The sequence below is a fragment of the Perognathus longimembris genome, chromosome 3, assembly GCF_023159225.1.
Source record: "Perognathus longimembris pacificus isolate PPM17 chromosome 3, ASM2315922v1, whole genome shotgun sequence".
NCBI lineage: Eukaryota > Metazoa > Chordata > Mammalia > Rodentia > Heteromyidae > Perognathus > Perognathus longimembris.
In genome coordinates, this window is record NC_063163.1 from 38,875,085 (window position 1) to 38,893,940 (window position 18,856).

General features: G+C 42.6%; 1 protein-coding gene across 4 annotated transcripts in view; it reads right to left on the reverse strand.

Moving 5' to 3' along the window:
* Enox1 (ecto-NOX disulfide-thiol exchanger 1) overlaps positions 1–18,856 on the reverse strand; it is a 520,874-nt gene that overhangs the window by 77,233 nt on the left and 424,785 nt on the right. For all 4 annotated transcript variants that reach the window (XM_048341315.1, XM_048341316.1, XM_048341314.1 and 1 more), the window contains one exon: positions 10,553–10,737. In XM_048341315.1, coding sequence (XP_048197272.1) covers positions 10,553–10,737 — 185 coding nt within the window. The remainder of the gene's footprint in view (positions 1–10,552; positions 10,738–18,856) is intronic.

An 18,856-nucleotide genomic window follows, 5' to 3' on the forward strand; every position in this document is an offset into this window, starting at 1 on the left:
GGCCAGAGTTCCAATATACTTTCTCCTTTTCTGTGCTTCAGGACTTTCAAAAGTAAGACTGTTGTGGTTCTTTGCTAAAGGTCTCCCCTCTCTCCCTCTCTTCCTCACCCTTCTTCCCCTTACCCCCTCTCGTGTGTGTGGGTGTAGAGGTTGAGCACAGATACAGACAGACAGAGGAGACAGAGACATAGAATAGACAAAGAGCATAATTCTGAAGAAGGAATTACCCAATGGAAGAAACTGCATCCAGATAAGAACTTTGTGATGCTGGTCTTTTCACTGATCAATTGAGTGAAGTGGGTGGTCTATAAATTGAGAACCAGATTGGGCAGTAATTTGTTTAAGTTTCCCTTGATGACTATTTAGGGTGCTTTGTTAAACAGAGGAGAAAACATAGTCTTTAACTAACCATCTAACATCTTGGAACTGAATTCCCAATTCCACACTTTGGTTGCTACAGTACTAGAATCTTCATCTGACTAATGTTGGCAATCCTATCGATCAATATTTAATGGTGATTAATGCTATATGTTTACAGCATTAGGAAAACAAGGAGAAAGCTGTGGAAGAGTAGTTCTGTCTGGGGAGTCTTATTGTGAACTTTTAAAAAAAAATCTTTTTATAGGTTTCTTTTATGTTCAAGGTTTTGTTTTTTTCCACATCAGGATTATATATTCTTCTGTACAAAGAAAAACAAACTACAATGAGAAACCAAAAGCCAGAAACACTGCCATCCCACGTATGTTTTTCTTCCTTTGTGTGGTGTGCTCTTTTACCAAGATAAAGATGATTCTTTCTCTGCCTCAGTCTTCTTTTTCTCATTTCTGGGCTGTTTTCCGTCTGCTGCACCACGTCTACCCCTGCTTTCCCAGCACAGCCAGCACAGAAATTGGCTGCTCTTCCTAATCCTCCCGTTGCCTCTCCTAACCAGCTGCATGGAGAAAGCCTGCAGCTCCATGCCCTCCCAACTGTAGCCCAATTCATGAGGTGGATAATTACATCAGTCTGGCTGGGAGCAGGACACCTGCTCTATGCAGACGGCTATGGCGCCAGCAGGTTCAGGGTGTTAGTGTGAGTAAGTCAGCCCCTTTGCATTGGCAGACTATAACAAAATGAAGTCAAGGCCAGCCCACAGGATTCATTTTCTTGTTCGTGGCTGAAGGGAGAGAGATGGCAATGGTCAAACAGGAGAGAAGGCTGGATTGTGTCTGCAGCCAACGGCCATTTTGATTTACTATACTTAAGAAAAGATCCATTTCACTATAAATCAGGTACTCATAGTACAATATAGCCTATAAGTCAGGAGGCAATTTCCAAGAGAGGTGGTGAAAGGGAAGGTCACTCAAAGGTCATCCAGATTCTGTTGCCAGGACAGAAATGGGGGGGAAGCAGAGTTCCTCTGTCCCAGGAAGCTGTGAGTTTACTGCAGATTCCAGGCCTCCCATGGCAGGTCAGAAAACACTGCCGAAGGCAGAAACCCAACAATTATAATGGTCTGCAAAGGCTATGCCATTATTTTTGCCCCTAGCTTCTACATTTGATTCATCTACTGGCCTCATTATTTTTAGAAGGAATGATTACTAATGATGATACATTTGATGATCAGATTAATTAATGGCAGAGCAGGAAAAACTAATGATGAGATGAAGCCTCCCATAGTTAAGTTTTATTAGCGCATCTCTTCCCATTCTCCGAAATGAAGAGATTAATTTTTGCAGTTCAGCTTTAATAAATACAAGCTTGCATGTATGTTGCTTTCCTTTGGCTGGCTCTTTACTAATGCAAAGACTGCATGAGGGGCTGTGACACAGAAAATAGGCAATGGGTTTCAGCAAATAATATTGGTGTAATCTTCAGGTACTGAGAGTCTAGTGCTTTATAAGTTTCTGCTACTGTCCAAGCATGTTTCAGGGTCAAAGAGACTACAAGGTTCAGACAGACCTGGGCTGGAGTTCCAACTCTGCCAGGTGACCCTGTACCAGTCATTTGGCACCACTGAGTCTCAGTTCTCATTTGGCCACAAGGCTGGGCCCAGGCTCCTGAGGTGTTGTGAAGGGAGTATAACTTGAAGGCACCTTTGGGACGCAGCTGGAGAAAGTGGTCTTGCAGGAGTAACAACACAGGCCATGGAGGACTATGGGTCCTCTGGGAATTCTGAGTCATAACTGTCATGAGCTCTCCATACTTTCACCAGAGATATGTAGTAAGAGTGCACTTGTACAACAACTCTTCTAATTACATTATGCACCTAGTTTCCTTTTATTACAGCAAAGCTTCACTGAGCTTAGCAGAGCCCTCTGTCCAGGTAAAGGCAGCTTGGTCTTCCCAAAGTAGGACAGAAAATAGGTGGCAGTGCCCCTGACTTCCACTACATCAGAATTGTCATCTTTTGATTTACACTCTGGATGGCATGGGGATAGCTTATCTCCTCTGTTACCTCATGAGGGAAGACAGCAAGACACTTGGTAACCCATCCTTGTCCCCTGCCCTGCCCCCTATCCCTCCACCACCACCCCCCGTCCCGCCCGTGCATCATCTTCACATCAGTGTCTGTATCTTGTGCAGAGTCAAGCTGGAAAATGCTTTGAAACTCCCAAACCCCAAACAGATGTCAGGTGTGATCATTTCACGCAGGCAGGATCTCTGTAAGGCCCTGGGCCAAGAATCAGAACATAAGTTTCTATTTCTGGTTCCAAATGAAGCTAATAATCTCTTCAAGAGTCTCACATGGATAAGGGACACCTACCTTCTTCAGATGTTCCTGGAATGCTACCTGTAAATGCCAGAAAACACACCAGCAGACACTCTACAAATGACCTTGGAAGCTTGGTGTGGGGTTAATGAATTTCATCTTTCACCTCTTGCAATGCAGCATCACAGAGGTAGGTGGATTGGGATGAAAACAAAATGGAAAAGTCTTGGTTAATGATGTAAGAAGAAAGGAGGATGGTGGATCCAAAATGTGAAGGCTCATGCAAATCCTGATGTTTAATCATTGTACTCCTTTAAAGCCATGCTGTCTGAAAGAGATTGGCATATATCTTTTGTGTGTATGTGTGATCCTAGTAGAATGTTAGTGAATATAGGACATGTTAGTTTCTATCTGGGTAGCTGAAATAAAAGTGGATAAACACAGGGTATGATGTGTAGTCCCAAGTTTTGATGTGTGTGAGTGGCTACTTATTTATACACACACACACATTTCTCAATGTTTTCAAGAGGAAGGCTTTACTACTTGTATATAGATCTCAAAGAAGTCCCCACCTCTGCACTCTAATGAGATGTTTTTGCCTTGTCCAGTGATTTGGAATTCTTTTCTGCATGGATGTATAATGGTTTCATATATTAAAGGCATTATGATAATCTTGTTTAAAAGCTTCTTCCTGAATAAATCTTCAACCAGATCATCATGTAAAAGCCACTTCTTCCTTCCAACTGGACAGTTTTGAGGTTCATGAACTCTCCTTATAAGGTAGATTTTCCTAATGCATAGTGACATAAATTCCAAAGAAATTCATCCTTAGTTTTTTTCCTACCCAACATCTAGAATTCTAGATGTTTTGTGAAAACTCTTAAGATGCAATTTATCATGATAAAAGTACTGAATTTTTCTCTGGGCAGGAACTCTCTCTCTCTCTCTCTCTCTCTCTCTCTCTCTCTCTCTCTCTCTCTGTGTGTGTGTCTGTGTGTCTGTGTGTGTGTGTGTGTGTGTGTGTGTGTGTGCATGTACGCACGCATACGCACAAATGCATGAGAGCCAGTCCTGGGGCTTGAGCTCAGAGTCTGGGCTTTGTCCCTTACCTTTTACATGCAAGACTAGTGCTCTACTCATTGTGACACAGTTCCACTTCTGGCTTTTTGATGATTAATTGGAGGTATGAATTTCAAAGATTTTCCTGCCTGGGTGGCTTCAAACCATAGCCCTCGGATCTCAGTCAGCCTCTTGAGTAGCTAGGATTACAGGTATGAGCTTTTTTTTTTTTTTAATGTAACAACAGAGGACGAGCTCTACATTCTTCCCACAGCATCTTATGTTGTCTCGGCCATGCCATCTGGGACAAGCTCTGTGCCTTCTTTCACCCAGTGCTGCCCCTACAGCTTAGGCTTCTAACTATCATCAGATTTAGTTTTTTGGTATATTGGTTTTACTCAGTTCCTCAACCCTGTCTTCTAGGACTAGACAACAGAGGCAGGGTAGTCAATTCTCTATCTTTATTGCGTATTTCTGCCTCTTCTTTTACCTTTTCCTATTCATCTTAACTTTCTGTGTAAAACTACTTTAATTTGTGCATTTGCCTCCTCATTCTGCGCAGCTATCTTCAAAACATGCCACTCTTAAGTTCCTTAAACCTTCTTCTTGGATATGCATAAAACATGTTTAGTGTTCTTCATCCCATCCCCGCCCTCTGTGTCTCTGATGGCCACAACCATTTTCCATACTTTCCCCACTCTCACCCTAGCCACATGCTGAGCAGGAATTCATTCAAGGACAGGGCTAAAGTTAAAAGGCCCAGAAACAGGTTTCTGTTCAACACATCAGGTGCTTTGTGTGTGTGTGTGTGTGTGTGTGTGTGTGTGTGTGTGTGTGTGTGTGTGTGTTCCCTTCCTCTAGAGACTCAGTTCAAATGCCTGTCAAAGAATGAACTTACAGAGTAGAGAGAGCACAAGGGCAATAGCAGGCAGCTCATACTCTGACAGACATTGGCATTTGTGATATCCTCAGCTCTCCTGAGGTGAAGCCTGCTAGTAAAGGAGCCCTCAGCTAACTACTGTATAAAAGACCCAGCTGTATTGGAGGCCTGACATACAGCAATCAGCAAACAACAAAACTACCCAGAAGCATGCTACGTCCTTTGCATCTCATTCTAAACCGGTCTACTTGTGAAGAAGGCTGTACATAAAAAAGAAGCTGAAATCCTGAAAACTAATCAAGCAATTCTAGAATTAATACAGATGATTTGGGAACAAAAGAAATAAAAATTCTAATTACCATTCTCAAAAAGATTTCAGAAGATACTTCAACCATACAAAAAATATGATAACATGAGCAAGGCGCTAGTGGCTCATGCCTGTGATCCTAATTACACTGAAGACTGAGAACTGAAGGATTTAGTTCCAAGCCAGCCTGGGCAGAAAAATCCACAAGACTCCCATCTCCATGAAAGGGTAGCTCTATGCAGTGGTGCATGTCTGTGATCCCAGCAATGAGGGGAAGCCCAGTGTAGGAGGATCACAGCTCAGGCACACACCCATGGAGGAAGCAAAGTCTTCAGTTCAGACCTGGGTAGCACCAAAAGCAAACAGCGCAAAAAACAAATAAAGAAGACTCGATGAAAGGTAACATCAGAAAATGAAGTAAACTTTTGGAAACAAAGTGATTGGCAGGCAGAAGCTTCAGCAAAGATAATGAGAGATGATATCAAAACAGAAAATATAAGAAAAATGATCTTAGTAGGTCCATTATTTGACTGGTGGGTATTTCAACAGGAAACGAAACTTTGAAAACAAATGTGAACAATGATCCAGAGAAAGGAGGAAAGCTGCCACACTCCCTTTACATGCTGCAATGTTCTTGCCTGTGCTTGATGGTTGCACAATTCTGTGTTGTACAGCCTTTTGAAGCTGGCTAGGAGTGCTGGGTGCTGGTGGTAGCTCATGCCTGTAATTCTAGCTACTCAGGAGGCTGAGATCTGACGATCATGGTTCAAAGCCAGCCCAGGCAGGAAAGGCCATGAGACCCTTTTCTCCAATTAACTACCAGAAAACCAGAGGTGGCGCCTTGGCTCAAGTGGTAGAGTGCTAGCCTTGAGCTGAAGAGCTCAAGGACAGCTCCCAGGCCCAGAGTTCAAGCCTCACAACTGACAACAACAGAAAAGATGGCTAGGGGAACTGGGGCTGTTATGCTCTCAATTGTTTCCATAGGTTTTGTTTTTTGTTTTTTTTTTTGTTTTTTTTTTTGGCCAGTCCTGGGCCTTGGACTCAGGGCCTGAGCACTGTCCCTGGCTTCTTCCTGCTCAAGGCTAGCACTCTGCCACCTGAGCCACAGCACCGCTTCTGGCCATTTTCTGTATATGTGGTGCTGGGGAATCGAACCTAGGGCCTCGTGTATCCGAGGCAGGCACTCTTGCCACTAGGCTATATCCCCAGCCCCTGTTTCCATAGGATTTGATATATACATTTTAGTAAAGAAATTATCTCTTTCCCTGAAAATCTCTCTCTCTCTCTCTCTCTCTCTCTCTCTCTCTCTCTCTCTCTGTGTGTGTGTGTGTGTGTGTGTGTGTGTGTGTTTGCTAGATTAAGGAATCAGTCATTGGTGCCAATCCCAATAAACACATTTTGATTATTATTATCATTTATTATAAGTTGCTCTGTGCCCCTCTCCTTAATCCGTATATTGAAATCCTAACCCTCTGTGGCATAGAATGTTCTATGATTTAGGAAAAGAGTCATTGCAGATATAATTAGCAAAGATGAGGTCAGCCTGGAGTAGGATGGGCCCTTAATCCTATATGAGCTGTGTTCTTATAATAAGCAGAATGTTGGCTATACAACAAAAGGAAATGTCATATGGAAACAGAAGCAGGGGGCAGGGAGATGTGCCTACAAACTAAGGCCAGCCTCAAATTGCCAGCAGCTCACCAGCAATTGGGAGAGAAGCACAGATCTGTCTTCTGGACAGCCCCTAAGGGAACCAGCCCTGCCCCCAGCTATATCTTGAACTTGTAGCTTTCACAAGGATGAGACAATACAATTCTGTTGCTAAAATGGAACCAAACCACTCTAAACATACAAACGAAGAACTATATCAGTGCGCATTTCCCATGGATTCTGTGAGTGAATGTAAAGCTCCATAAACACAACTCCTCCTTTAGAGGCCTGAGCCTTCCTAACCCTGTTGGACCAGGCATGTGGCCCCAGTGCCCTTGAGTGGAGAACCAGTGTGTGGCTTCCTGACGAAGCAGTACACCCTCATCTCTGCTCACTACTTTTACATTTGAATCTTTCACAGCTTTATCCTTTTAAAGCAACTGAAGTCTTTCCTGGAGGAAAAGAGTGCTCATCACCTGAAGTAATGACTCATTTGCAGGCTGCGTCTGGTGTCACGTTTTTTGGGGACATCAACATATTCTCTTCTCAGCACGCTCCCTCCTTGCCCTCCCCACACAAACCAGCTTCCGTACCCCATGTTGCGCATATGGACAACCCTAGTAGGCTCACACAGCAGCTGTTACATTGATTTCCAAGTGCAAGGACCTGAGCAATGACTGCATGACATTTCCCAGGCTGACTCTGACCTCCGAATCTCACTGATTAGTCTAACACACACTGTGAACATCAACCAGTTAAGACTCAGAGCCGAGACTCAAAAATTGCTTTAAAATGGCAAGAGCTGTTTAAGACATAATTTCTGTGACCTGGTCATTAACTTGCTCACTTCCCAATCCGTGATTCTTTTTTTTTTTTTCAATTTCCTTTCCCTCTCAATTATTTTCCCTGTCTGGATCATGTTTCAGTGGTGATCATCCTTAATCACTAAAACAGGTGTTTTTTTTTTCCCCTTAAAGCAATTCATATTTCTGGTCTTTAAGAACAGTCAATGGGGATGGGGGAAATAAAATAAAAAGAAACTGACTTTCCATCATTCTATTTAAGAGTTCTCTGGTTTATTCCTTAACAATGACCCAGAAAGGCTACAAATCAAAGAAAGGTTGGACAAATGGGACTGCATCAAACTGCAGAGCTTCTGCACGGCAAAGGACATAGCTCGCAAGATAAACAGAAAGCCCATAGACTGGGAGAAGATCTTTACTGGCCATTCAACGGACAAAGGCCTCATATCTAAAATATATGCAGAACTAAAAAAATTACCTTCTTCCAAAACAAAACCGCAAAGAAGAGGGCTAAAGACTTACGAAGAGATTTCTCTGATGAGGAAATGAGAATGGCCAAGAGACATATGAAAATGTGCTATACATCACTGGCCATAAAAGAAATGCAAATCAAAACAACATTGAGATTCCATCTCACCCCAGTAAGAATGTCATATATCAAGAAAACTAACAATAACAATTGTTGGAGGGCATGTGGCCAAAAGGGAACCCTACTTCATTGTTGGTGGGAATGTAAACTGGTTCAGCCACTCTGGCAAGCAGTATGGAGATTCCTCAGAAGGCTAAATATAGAACTCCCCTATGACCCAGCAGCCCCAGTTTTGGGTATCTATCCAAAAGACCACAAACAAAAGCACAGTAATGCCACCAGCACAACAATGTTCATCGCAGCACAATCTGTCATAGCTAGAATCTGGAACCAACCAAGATGCCCCTCAGTAGACGAATGGATCAGGAAAATGTGGTACATATACACAATGGAATGTTATGCCTCTATCAGAAAGAATGACATTGCCCCATTTGTAAGGAAATGGAAGGACTTGGAAAAAATTATACTAAGTGAAGTGAGCCAGACCCAAAGAAACATAGACTCTATGGTCTCCCTTATTGGGAAAAATTAGTACAGGTTTAGGCAAGTCATAGCAGAGCATCACAAGAGCCCAATAGCTATACCCTTATGAACACATAAGATGATGTTAAGTGAAATGAACTCCATGTTATGGAAACAACTGTTATATCACAGTTGTAACTACTTTCAACGTTCTATGTGTATCTGTAGCTTCTATTATTGATGATGTTCTTGTATCACCTTCCTGTGATTGTATATACACTATCTCTGTAATCTTATCTGAGTATATTGGAAACCATGTATACTGGTATTAGAAGTAGGAAATTGAAAGGGAATAGCAAAATTGAGAGACACAGGGTAAAAAAAGACAAACAACTACAAAAGCAATACTTGCAAAACTGTTTGGTGTAAGTGAACTGAACACCTCAGGGGGGGGGAAAGGGAAAGAGGGAGGAGGGAGGGGGGTATGAGGGACAAGGTAACAAACAGTACAAGAAATGTATCCAATGCCTAACGTATGAAACTGTAACCTCTCTGTACATCAGTTTGATAATAAAAATTTGAGAAAAAAAAGAGTTCTCTGGTTTAAATAAAAGCATTTTCCCCCAGAAAATATTGGTTGGATTTCTGTACTATGTGGCATGAATAAAGATGTCCACATGTGATGATGATAATTTATGCTCTATTATTCTATGATAACTTAGAGGCCCAAATACCTTAAGAATATCATATATTGACTGGTATTTTCACATGCAAACCCAGTCATAAATTTGTAGTTCAATTCCCACAACTGCCTATACTTGGGCTTTCCTCTCCAACTTCTTATTTCTCAGCATGTGCAATCCTTTTTACTACTTGAAAGCCCAAGACAGACACCTCCTTTTGAACAAACATCATAAAAGCACAGCTTTACATTCAGAATTCCAGGCATTCTTCAGCAAACATATCAAATGGTCTGTTTCTAGAGTTGCCTAGCTCCCATTGGGGCCCATCCATTCCCTCAATAATCCTTCCTTAAACTGAACTAGACCCTATGTAGAATCCAGAAATGGAAACAATATCGCTTAGGTTTACATTGATTTTTGAATACAAAATCAGTTATCATGTAAATTTGACAGTTCTACAATTTTAAAACTCTTGTGCTATGATTGGTAAGGATTTGCTAACCATGTGCTACAAGGCTATATTTCACAGACAAATTTATTTTTGTAGAGTACCAGATTTGAACTCATGGCCTTGTACTTACTTGCTAGGCAGGTACTCTACTATATCAGGCATGCCCACATGCTTGTGTGTGTGTGTGTGTGTGTGTGTGTGTGTGTGTTTTATTTCTGATGATGGCACAGAGCTTGAACTCAGAGCCTCGCGCTCTCCCTTGACTTTTTCACTCCAGGGAGGCGCTCTACCATACCTCCATTTTTGGCTTTTTGCTAAATAACTAGAAATGGAGTCTCATGGACTCTTTTTTTTTTGTCTTTCTGGATTGTTTAAAACTGTAGTCCTCAGAGTTTAGCCTCCTGAGTATCTAGGATTACCAGTGCCCTGAGCTCTTGTTTTTTTTTTTTTTTTTTTTTGGCCAGTCCTGGGCCTTGGACTCAGGGCCTGAGCACTGTCCCTGGCTTCTTCCCGCTCAAGGCTAGCACTCTGCCACTTGAGCCACAGCGCCGCTTCTGGCCGTTTTCTGTATATGTGGTGCTGGGGAATCGAACCTAGGGCCTCGTGTATCCGAGGCAGGCACTCTTGCCACTAGGCTATATCCCCAGCCCCTCTTGTTTTGTTTTTGATCTATGCCTGGAGGCTGGCTTCAAATTCTGCCTCTCCCATTCCTGTAATTATAAGTAGGTACCACCAGGTACAACTGTATAACCTCCAAAGTTCTCTCCCTGGATTCCCATCTCCAGAGCTGTGTTCTTCCACATATTTCTTTATCTTGGCTTTTCTCAAGACTCCACCCTTCCATGAACAGCCATGAACTTTTCCTATGGACTTAAATTTATGAGGGTCATTTTTTCCTCTCCCCTTTCTGGCAAATGGCTGCACATTCACACTTACAGGGTCCACAACCACGCACACATACACAGGAGGGCAGTACCTGCTGCATGCCTTGCATGGTCTGCTGCAGGAACTGTAGCTGCTGGTCCTTGGTGAGGGTTTCTTCTGTTCGGAAAAGCTGTTCTTTCTCTTGTTTCAATAGCTCTACCTCATTCCTGTAGGCATCCAGCTGCCAGCGGAGGCTGTCGTTCTCCTCTTTAAGAGCATAGGCCTGAGCAGCCAGTGCTAAAGGACAAACAGAAAGAGTGCCAGAGAATTACCTTGTACATGCTAAAGAAGCGCTCTGTCACTGATCAACACCCCTAGTCCTTCTTGTGAATTGTTTTTCACTTATTCTATTTGTCCTTTTTTTATACACGAGTGCTTCTTGGAGGCACAGGATTAATTCCTTCTACATTCTTGTCTCTTGAACTCTCTTCCAATTCTAGACATCCTCACAGAAGCTGGTCTGTGTTGCTCTGCACGGTGATGAGGGTATTTAGAATTCCAGCAAGAATCCTATCTGCCACAGCCTTGCCCTCTCCTATGCTACCAGACTGCTCAGTTCCTTGGCAGTACTGTGTTCTTTCAAAGAGCCAGCCATTCCACAGGTTGAGGTGTGCGACAGCCTCCCAGGGGAGAGAGGCATTTATATACACACCATTGCTTCCTGTTCTATTGCTGGGACAAATTGCACAAATTGTTTTCTCTAACTCCTTTCAGAATGGCAACTCGGTTCCATCTGTTTCAGCAACTGATTAAAACTTTTTTTTTTCTCCCCTGACAGAGCAGAGTGATTCCTCTACTTTGAGGTGAAAACAAATTCTCTATATGTAGATTCAGATTTCATTCACATGGAAGAACCAAGGCACTTACTGTGGGTCTTAGATATATTGCTTCTGGCACTGCTGAGACCCACTGAGGAAGGCTGGATGGTACAAAACAAAGACTGAGGAGGGCAATCCCCTGTTCCTGGTGCTGCCCCCACCCCACCCCGGCTCCAGCAAGCCCAAGGTACAGGTGTTCTGCAAACTGCTTGTTTGCTCACACAAAGAAAATCACAGAAACAGTCTGTAAGCCCACATAATGGCTCAAGCCTTAGCCTTCTATCTCCTTGTACTACAGTCCACATGTGTTGAGTGTTCCTTTTAGTCATGATAAAATCAGTCTCCCTTTTCCTCTTTCTGCTAGTGTTTCGTTATTTTCCCCTGTTGCAGAAAATACACAAGATAGAAAAGAAAATCTGCCACATTTGTTGCTAGGAACGTCACTGATATAATTTCTGCTATATGACAGTGTGTGTGGTGGGGCACCCATCGTGTCATCAGACTCCACACATGCTCACTTCCATGTGTCACCCCAGCCCCCATTTCCAGGTCAAGGTCCAGGTCAACCCCCAGCATGTCTCACCTGCACAGAGCAGTAGAAAGAGCATAGAGTTTTACACAGGTGTTGTGAGACCTCAGGGAATGTTCTCCACCATTATCAAGCATCAAATTATGATAATAATTTTAGTTAAGTGTTTAACAGTATTCCACTTCACAAAATGATAATCCATGGATAGTAGACACTAAAATACTAATCAAACAAAACAGGCAATTAACCAGAACTTTCCTACCTCAAGCCATTTGGGATCAATTAGTCAACAAGCATCTACATCATACTCCCATGTACCCACATCTGACTGGGCATCTTAGATTAGCTTCTGTCAAGGAATCTAAAACATAATCACATTTAAAAAGAAACGACTGCAGTTGAAGGAAGAGAGAGGGGTAGATGGAGGCATATAGTAGGCCCTCAATATATGTAGGTTGAATGAACAAATGAGAAACATGTCAAGGCACACAGCAAAGAAATACATTCAATACGAGTTTGGAGGAGAGATGGAGAAAGGCAGACTGGGAGAACAAGTGTGCTTTGAAAGATGGAAAACCCAAGAATCAAAAAAAGCAACTCAGTCAAGAGAGCAAGATCATAAGCAAAAGCCCAGAGATGAGACCTAGACAGGAAGGAATGGAGCTTGAACAAAAAGTCAAGTGTCTGCTTGGGAGCAATGAGGGAAAGGTAAACCACCTAAGGAGCTGAGAGAGGATGGGGAAAGTTAGACTCAATGGGGCGGCCAATTGAGAACCACTGAAGGTGTTTGGGGGTAGCAGAGGACATGATGGAATTAGCGATTTAGGAAGATTAGTTTGGCAATGGTGCGTGGAATGAACTGGAGGCTGAGGAAAATGAATAAAGGAAATTTTATTTGGTGTGTGTGTGTGTGTGTGTGTGTGTGTGTGTGTGTGTGTGTGTGTGTGTGTGCAAAGCCAAGAAAGCAGGCAATTTTACAGTTCTCAGGGACTTATAAAATCAGAAATGGCCCCAGGCACACCCAGGAGCACATGCTGGTGTTTTATCACATTGTGCAGCTTAACTTCATATCTTATCCATACCTTGGGATCCTAACTCGTAACAACCCAGTTCACCAATCCACCACCAAATGGTTATGAGGCATCATTTGAATGAGGGATGGTATCATAGGGCAAAAATCACAGAAAATGCAAATGATGAAAAAAATGTTGGCACTACACAAGCACATTACTACATTTAGTAGCATTCAAAGACACTTAAGTCATTTCCTTAGGAAGCTCTATTTGGCCCCTTTTCAATTCAGAGTGGCATTTTTATTATCATAACTGATAGCAGGTGTTTGTGAAGGAATCGATTAGTATGCAGGGATGGAAATTACATTTTCCAAATGAATTGCATAGTCTGCAAGATATGCTGGAATCTGTGTAGCAAAATGCAAGCAGCTATAAAGCATGTGCCAGCAACATTATTTAAGTAAATTATCTGCACATAAATACATACAGGGGAGTGTACTGTCCATTATTTTAGAGGCTCTCTGAGAATCCTATGGAATCGTACAGCTGAGAATTTTTATTTTTGGCTAAGCCAAGGACCAGTATGCCTGCCAAGCAGGGCATAATGCTGCGTGCATTCCTGGAAGAGGAATGTGATATCATTATACTTCAAAAGGAAAAGAAAAAAAAACACAAAAGAAAACAGCTGTAATTCTCCTCCTCCCTGTCTCCCTCCCACCCCCCAATCAATATACCAGCCAATCCCATCATCATTTCTATAATTGAGGCACATAAGTGATTTACACTCTTGATTAAATGATTTCAAGCTTGATATTTACAAAAAATGCTTGTTCATTTATACGGCAGCAAAGTGGTTCTCTTCTAAAGAGTGAGAAATTGTACATTGACTCCACTTAGCTTCAGGCCACCTGTTTGCAAACATCCAGATGATGTCCTGAATCTACCACTCAAACAAGGCTGCCTGAAAGAGGTTCTGTTATATTTCTTGGAGTTCTAAAAGAAACCCAAATCTTGGTAATTTCTGACCTCATATGATTTTTCAGAAAATTTAAAGGTTAACTCTTATCTTTTTCTCCCTATTTACTTTATTCTCTTTAGTGCTTTCTGAGAGAATACTAATGAAGAAAGTTTTAAATAAATGTATCATCAAGCTGCCATGGACAGAAGCGACTCCTAAGAGACTGGAAAGGAAATCCACTACTCAAATAAATGTAAGGATTAAAACTGAGTTACTTGTGCACTTTTGAATAAGAATCTCCAAGGATGTACTGTTACAATAAATGGAATGCTTAGCTAAGAGATATCCTATGTAGATTACTAAATTTCAATTTAAAAAGGAATACAGTAAGATGTGCTACCTGTAAACTACGGTCACATAATTAAATCTTCCTTCAGTGATGTTTGAAAGTACTATTAAACCCAATGGTGCCTCTGGATTATTACCTATTAGTTCATTTATTGAGAAAGCATAGCTACGAGCATATATAAGAAAGCTAAAGCTAATACATCCAGACATTTATTTATACTTGTTCAATGCTTTAGAAAACTCTGGATCTTGGAATTCGCTGAATCAAAAGCAATAGGCTGGAGGAGGCGTGATTCAACAGTATTATTCTAGTCTAGCCCTAAGTTCAAACACCAAGACAGTCAAAGGGGGAAGGAGTGAAATAAAACTTTTGCTAAGCAAAATTAATTTTCACTTTGAAAATTAGCACTGAAATACTAAAACTATCACAGTGACACTACTATGTGAAAATTCATCCAAAGAATAAATCGCACTGCTGAGAAACAGGTTTAGAGGTATTACACAGAACTTCATTGTATCCTTTACTAGATTCTATATAAGCCATTATTCTTTATATTAATTATGGTCAGAGTGACCTCCTCCTCCATCTCCTGGATTACTTGCTGTTTCCATGGTAACAGATAATGACATGCTTAACTTCCATACGTAAGTCACCCAGTGAAAGCCTTGAAATCTCTCTCTTCCTTGCCTGAGCCAGCTTAAGAAAAATAAAATAATTAGCAGTATAGAAAAAATGTAAGTTATTTTGGGTGACATCCCAATATGCTGACAGTATGTTTAATATCTTTTGCATGCTCAGGCAAGATGTAACTAAATAACAAAACACTTTAACAAAGTGTTGCTAGCAATATCTCTATTTTTGCAGAATTCTTCATCTTTGTGTCTTTGGAGAGGGTTGTGCTTTACATTCTCCTTCTACTTCCTCAGCTACTCCTCTGGAATGCTGAGTGGTGGATCTCTTTCCCACATGCAGACAAGAAAAGTTTTTCAAAGTATTTCACTGGTGGGTAATTGTACTGTTAGGTCTAGAACATAAGAGGGCAGGGGCAGGTTCAAGCCTTGAAGACAAAGCCACAATATCCTTCAGTTTCACAGGCTTCTTCCTTGCCCTGACATGCCTTCTGGTCCTTAGGGGACACAACTATAGTTTACAGTGGCCCAGTGACTGGGAGACCCACATGACTCCCTATGGGAAACTCTTGTTTGGGGCCTGAGATCTCTGGTGGTTATTAGACCATGGCGGAGATATTTCAACTTCTCTGTGCAGAGAGGTGAGAGCCCTGGGGCCTGCTCATCACTACTTCTGCTGAATGCAAAGGAGGGGATGTGTGCAAGATGTTTGAATGTCTCCATTCTCTTCCTACAGCTAGCATGGCTTGGGCCTCTGAACCTAACATAGAAGAAAAGAGGCTTGGTTCACATAGTGGCTACCATCGACATGGACAAGGGCCAGAGAAGGAAGGAAACCCGGGACCCTAATGTTGTGTCTAGTTTATAGGGAGTGATTCTATTTTAGAATAAACACATATATTTTCTACAAGATAAATCTGGGGATGATCCACACAGAAGTTCAACTCAACACTCCTGGGATGTGGAGGTCTGAGGTGAAACACACTTGGGGATTTCCTAGTCTGCCCTATCTCCTCTGAGATGGCCTTACAGACAGCCGTGACAAAGGTAGAGTGTTGCCCATCCATCCAAACTCACCTATATGCTGTTTTGGTAAGTGTCTGAGCCATCAGTTGGAAAAAGGTACTAGAGACCCTGATGCCTGAGGCTCCTGCAGAATTGCCCACTGTTCCACTCTAACTGGGTGGATGAGGGTCAGAGCAGGCCCACCTCAGAAGACTCTCAAGTGGCTGTGACTATCAGCGGCCAGACACACACATAGAGAGCATGGTGGGGTACCTGCTGAACAGCCAATCCTCAACTTCATTCCCTCATAGGTTGTCAACAAAGTACAATTGATCTGTTTCTTTTTTTCTTTCAGTAACACCTGTATCCCCACTGAAGCAGCAATCTTCCTGAAATTGCTTGTGGAAATTCCTTCTGCTACATTTTTGCAGGATTATTATTATTACAACTTAGCATTGATATAACATTTTATGTTTGCAGTATGTATTATAGTCTGCACATTAGCTATTATTAGGGAGAGCTAAACAGAAGCACAAAGCAGTGTCTATTTTCATCTTTGTGTGAGGCCAATGGAATAAGGGTAATTTGGAGAGTACAGGTAGGCAAGAGCCTGTGATTATTATGGTTTAAGTGGGAGTCTGGACACACAAACCAGCAGCAGGTGACTCAGGGAAAAGAATCCTCTGTCCTTCCTCCAACACAGCTCTTCCTAATGAAGAAGTCTGCATGGTGGCAAGGCCTGAAAGTGACTGCATCACTCCTAACACTGTGGAGATTCACATCCCACTCTCATATTTCTACTTATAATGTTATCCTCCAGGACCTTCCCCAACCAGACTCATTGTCCTCAGCTGAAAAGAAGCAAAGGAGAGAACAAACTCATGTCTTCTAACAGCAGGCCAAGTCTGTCATTGTAAATGCTGGAGATGCTCTGTCAGGTGACGATGCCTTCAAAGTTCTCAAGAGAAACAGATGAGGTGACTCTTGCAAATATAGGTGAGTATCTTTCCAAGCCAAGGCCAGGTAGCAGGGCAGCACCAGCCTGACCTCTAAGGCTCCCAGGAAAAAGCAGCCTGGAGGACACCATTTGAGAAGGGCCTTCCCACAACTGGTAGTGACAGGAGGAGGAAGGGAAGAGCATTTCTTGCTGCGAGGGGATGGCTGGGGTGGGGCTGTTTTTGGAAGCACGTGGGGTTGGGCTGGGGCAGGAGTTTAACTTCAATGGAAGTAGGTAAGGATGGAGGCACAGTGGAAACGACTTTAACCAAGACCCACTTAATCTGGGGAAATACTGAGGCTGCAGGGCAAAAATCAGGGGTTACAGGGGGAGACCAGCTTCCTACAATAGTAGAAGAAAGACAGCTGGCTTCTACAGAGCCCCAATAGACTGAGGCATATAAGAGGGGTTTCCCCACCCTCCTTTTAGTGTGATTACAGTTCATTTGTCCTTTTCACTTTCAACCTTATTTGAATTTCCAAGATCTAGAGCTACTTTTATTCCTGTAACCTGTGAAGGCTTTACAAATTCTTTCTTAGGGTAGTCAGCTTTAAGCTAGATCAAGACTGATCACAAAATAACTCCATTTTCCCTAGAGCAGGGTCCCTCCTTGGACCCCAGGTTCCCTCTCACAGACAGTGTGCATTTTACTTTGCTGACTTCACTGTAACCCCTCCAAAGACCAGAGCTTTACACAGCACTCAATCCCCTGGAAAAAAAAAATAGCTCCTCTTTTTTCCTTTTCAGGCTGCAATTAAAAGGTCATCTCTTCTTCTTCTCAACCCACCTATGCACCTATGTCTTTCCTTTTCAGCAAATGATCACTTCTAATGTCCTTCGGGAATCCTTCCTCACCCCACCCCAAGAAGTGCTATTTTCCTTCTCCTGCTACATAACTCCTGGTACTTAAAATAAAAATAATAATGCAATACAAACAATAATAATGTTCAAACAAGCATGGCCCTCCCACCTGGCACGGTGCATCAGCCTTCCACGCTTCCTGTTTCCTAAGGAGCATGTCCTCTGGGTTTTACTCCAACAATGAGCCCTCCCATAATTGGCTTGGCTTCCAGAAGCCTCTCCCTTTTTCTGACTGCCCCAACCTGAATGGACTCCCCTTTCCTAACACTGGCTGCATAACTTTCTTGTTGTCATAGATGTTTTTATTTTCTTGGCACCTGATTCCTTTTCATTCCTTTCCCTTGACTTCTGCTAGTGAAAGGGCCTTCTTCTTCCCAGCTTTTACCATCCAATATGGTCTTGCCGGCTTCTCTGCCTTCTACCTTGTCCTCTCACATTTCATTAATCCATCTACCTGCTCCACTCTGAATGCTACTTACTGCCTCTTCTGTGATGATATTGTGACTGAATGCTTTCATAAATCCTCCAGGCTATGTCTCCAAAATACATTGTTCTGATCTACTAGGTGTTGTCATGTATTACTTTTCCTTCCCTGCCATATTTCTGTCATGGCAGGTTTGTGACCTGTACCCAGGAGAGACCAGGCTGAGCCTCTGAATTTGACCATCCCTGGCCAGAACCTTGGGCTCAGCCCCTTTGTGCAGGAGATAAGGCTGTTACTGAGTGCATGCCGCCCTCCCCTCCGCCCCAGCCCCATAACTGGGCACTAAGGCTTTTCTCCTTAGCCAAATGCCAGAATAAAAACAACGTGGCTGTTCTTCATCAGAGAAGACAGGGACCAGACTTGGAGGCTAGACTTGCACTGCCTTCCTGGCATCTGTCCATTATCATTCCTTCTATCAGTTACTTCCTGTCCAGTACATGTTTGTATCTCCTTAACTTTACTCTCATTCTCTCCTATCATTGTCTTACCTCAATCCTTTTGGTTCTTTCTTCCCTCTTGACAATCATCAGCTCTCATGTTATAGGCCAGTTTCCAATCCTTTGTGCATCAAGATCACTGGGGGGAGTATTTTACTAACAGATGCCTGGGTATTAAGCCCCAGGCATGGCATGGATATTTGTATAAAGTTCCCTAGGTGATTCATGTGCAGCCCTGGCTGTGTGACCCGTTCATTTATCCTGTCTGTCACTGCT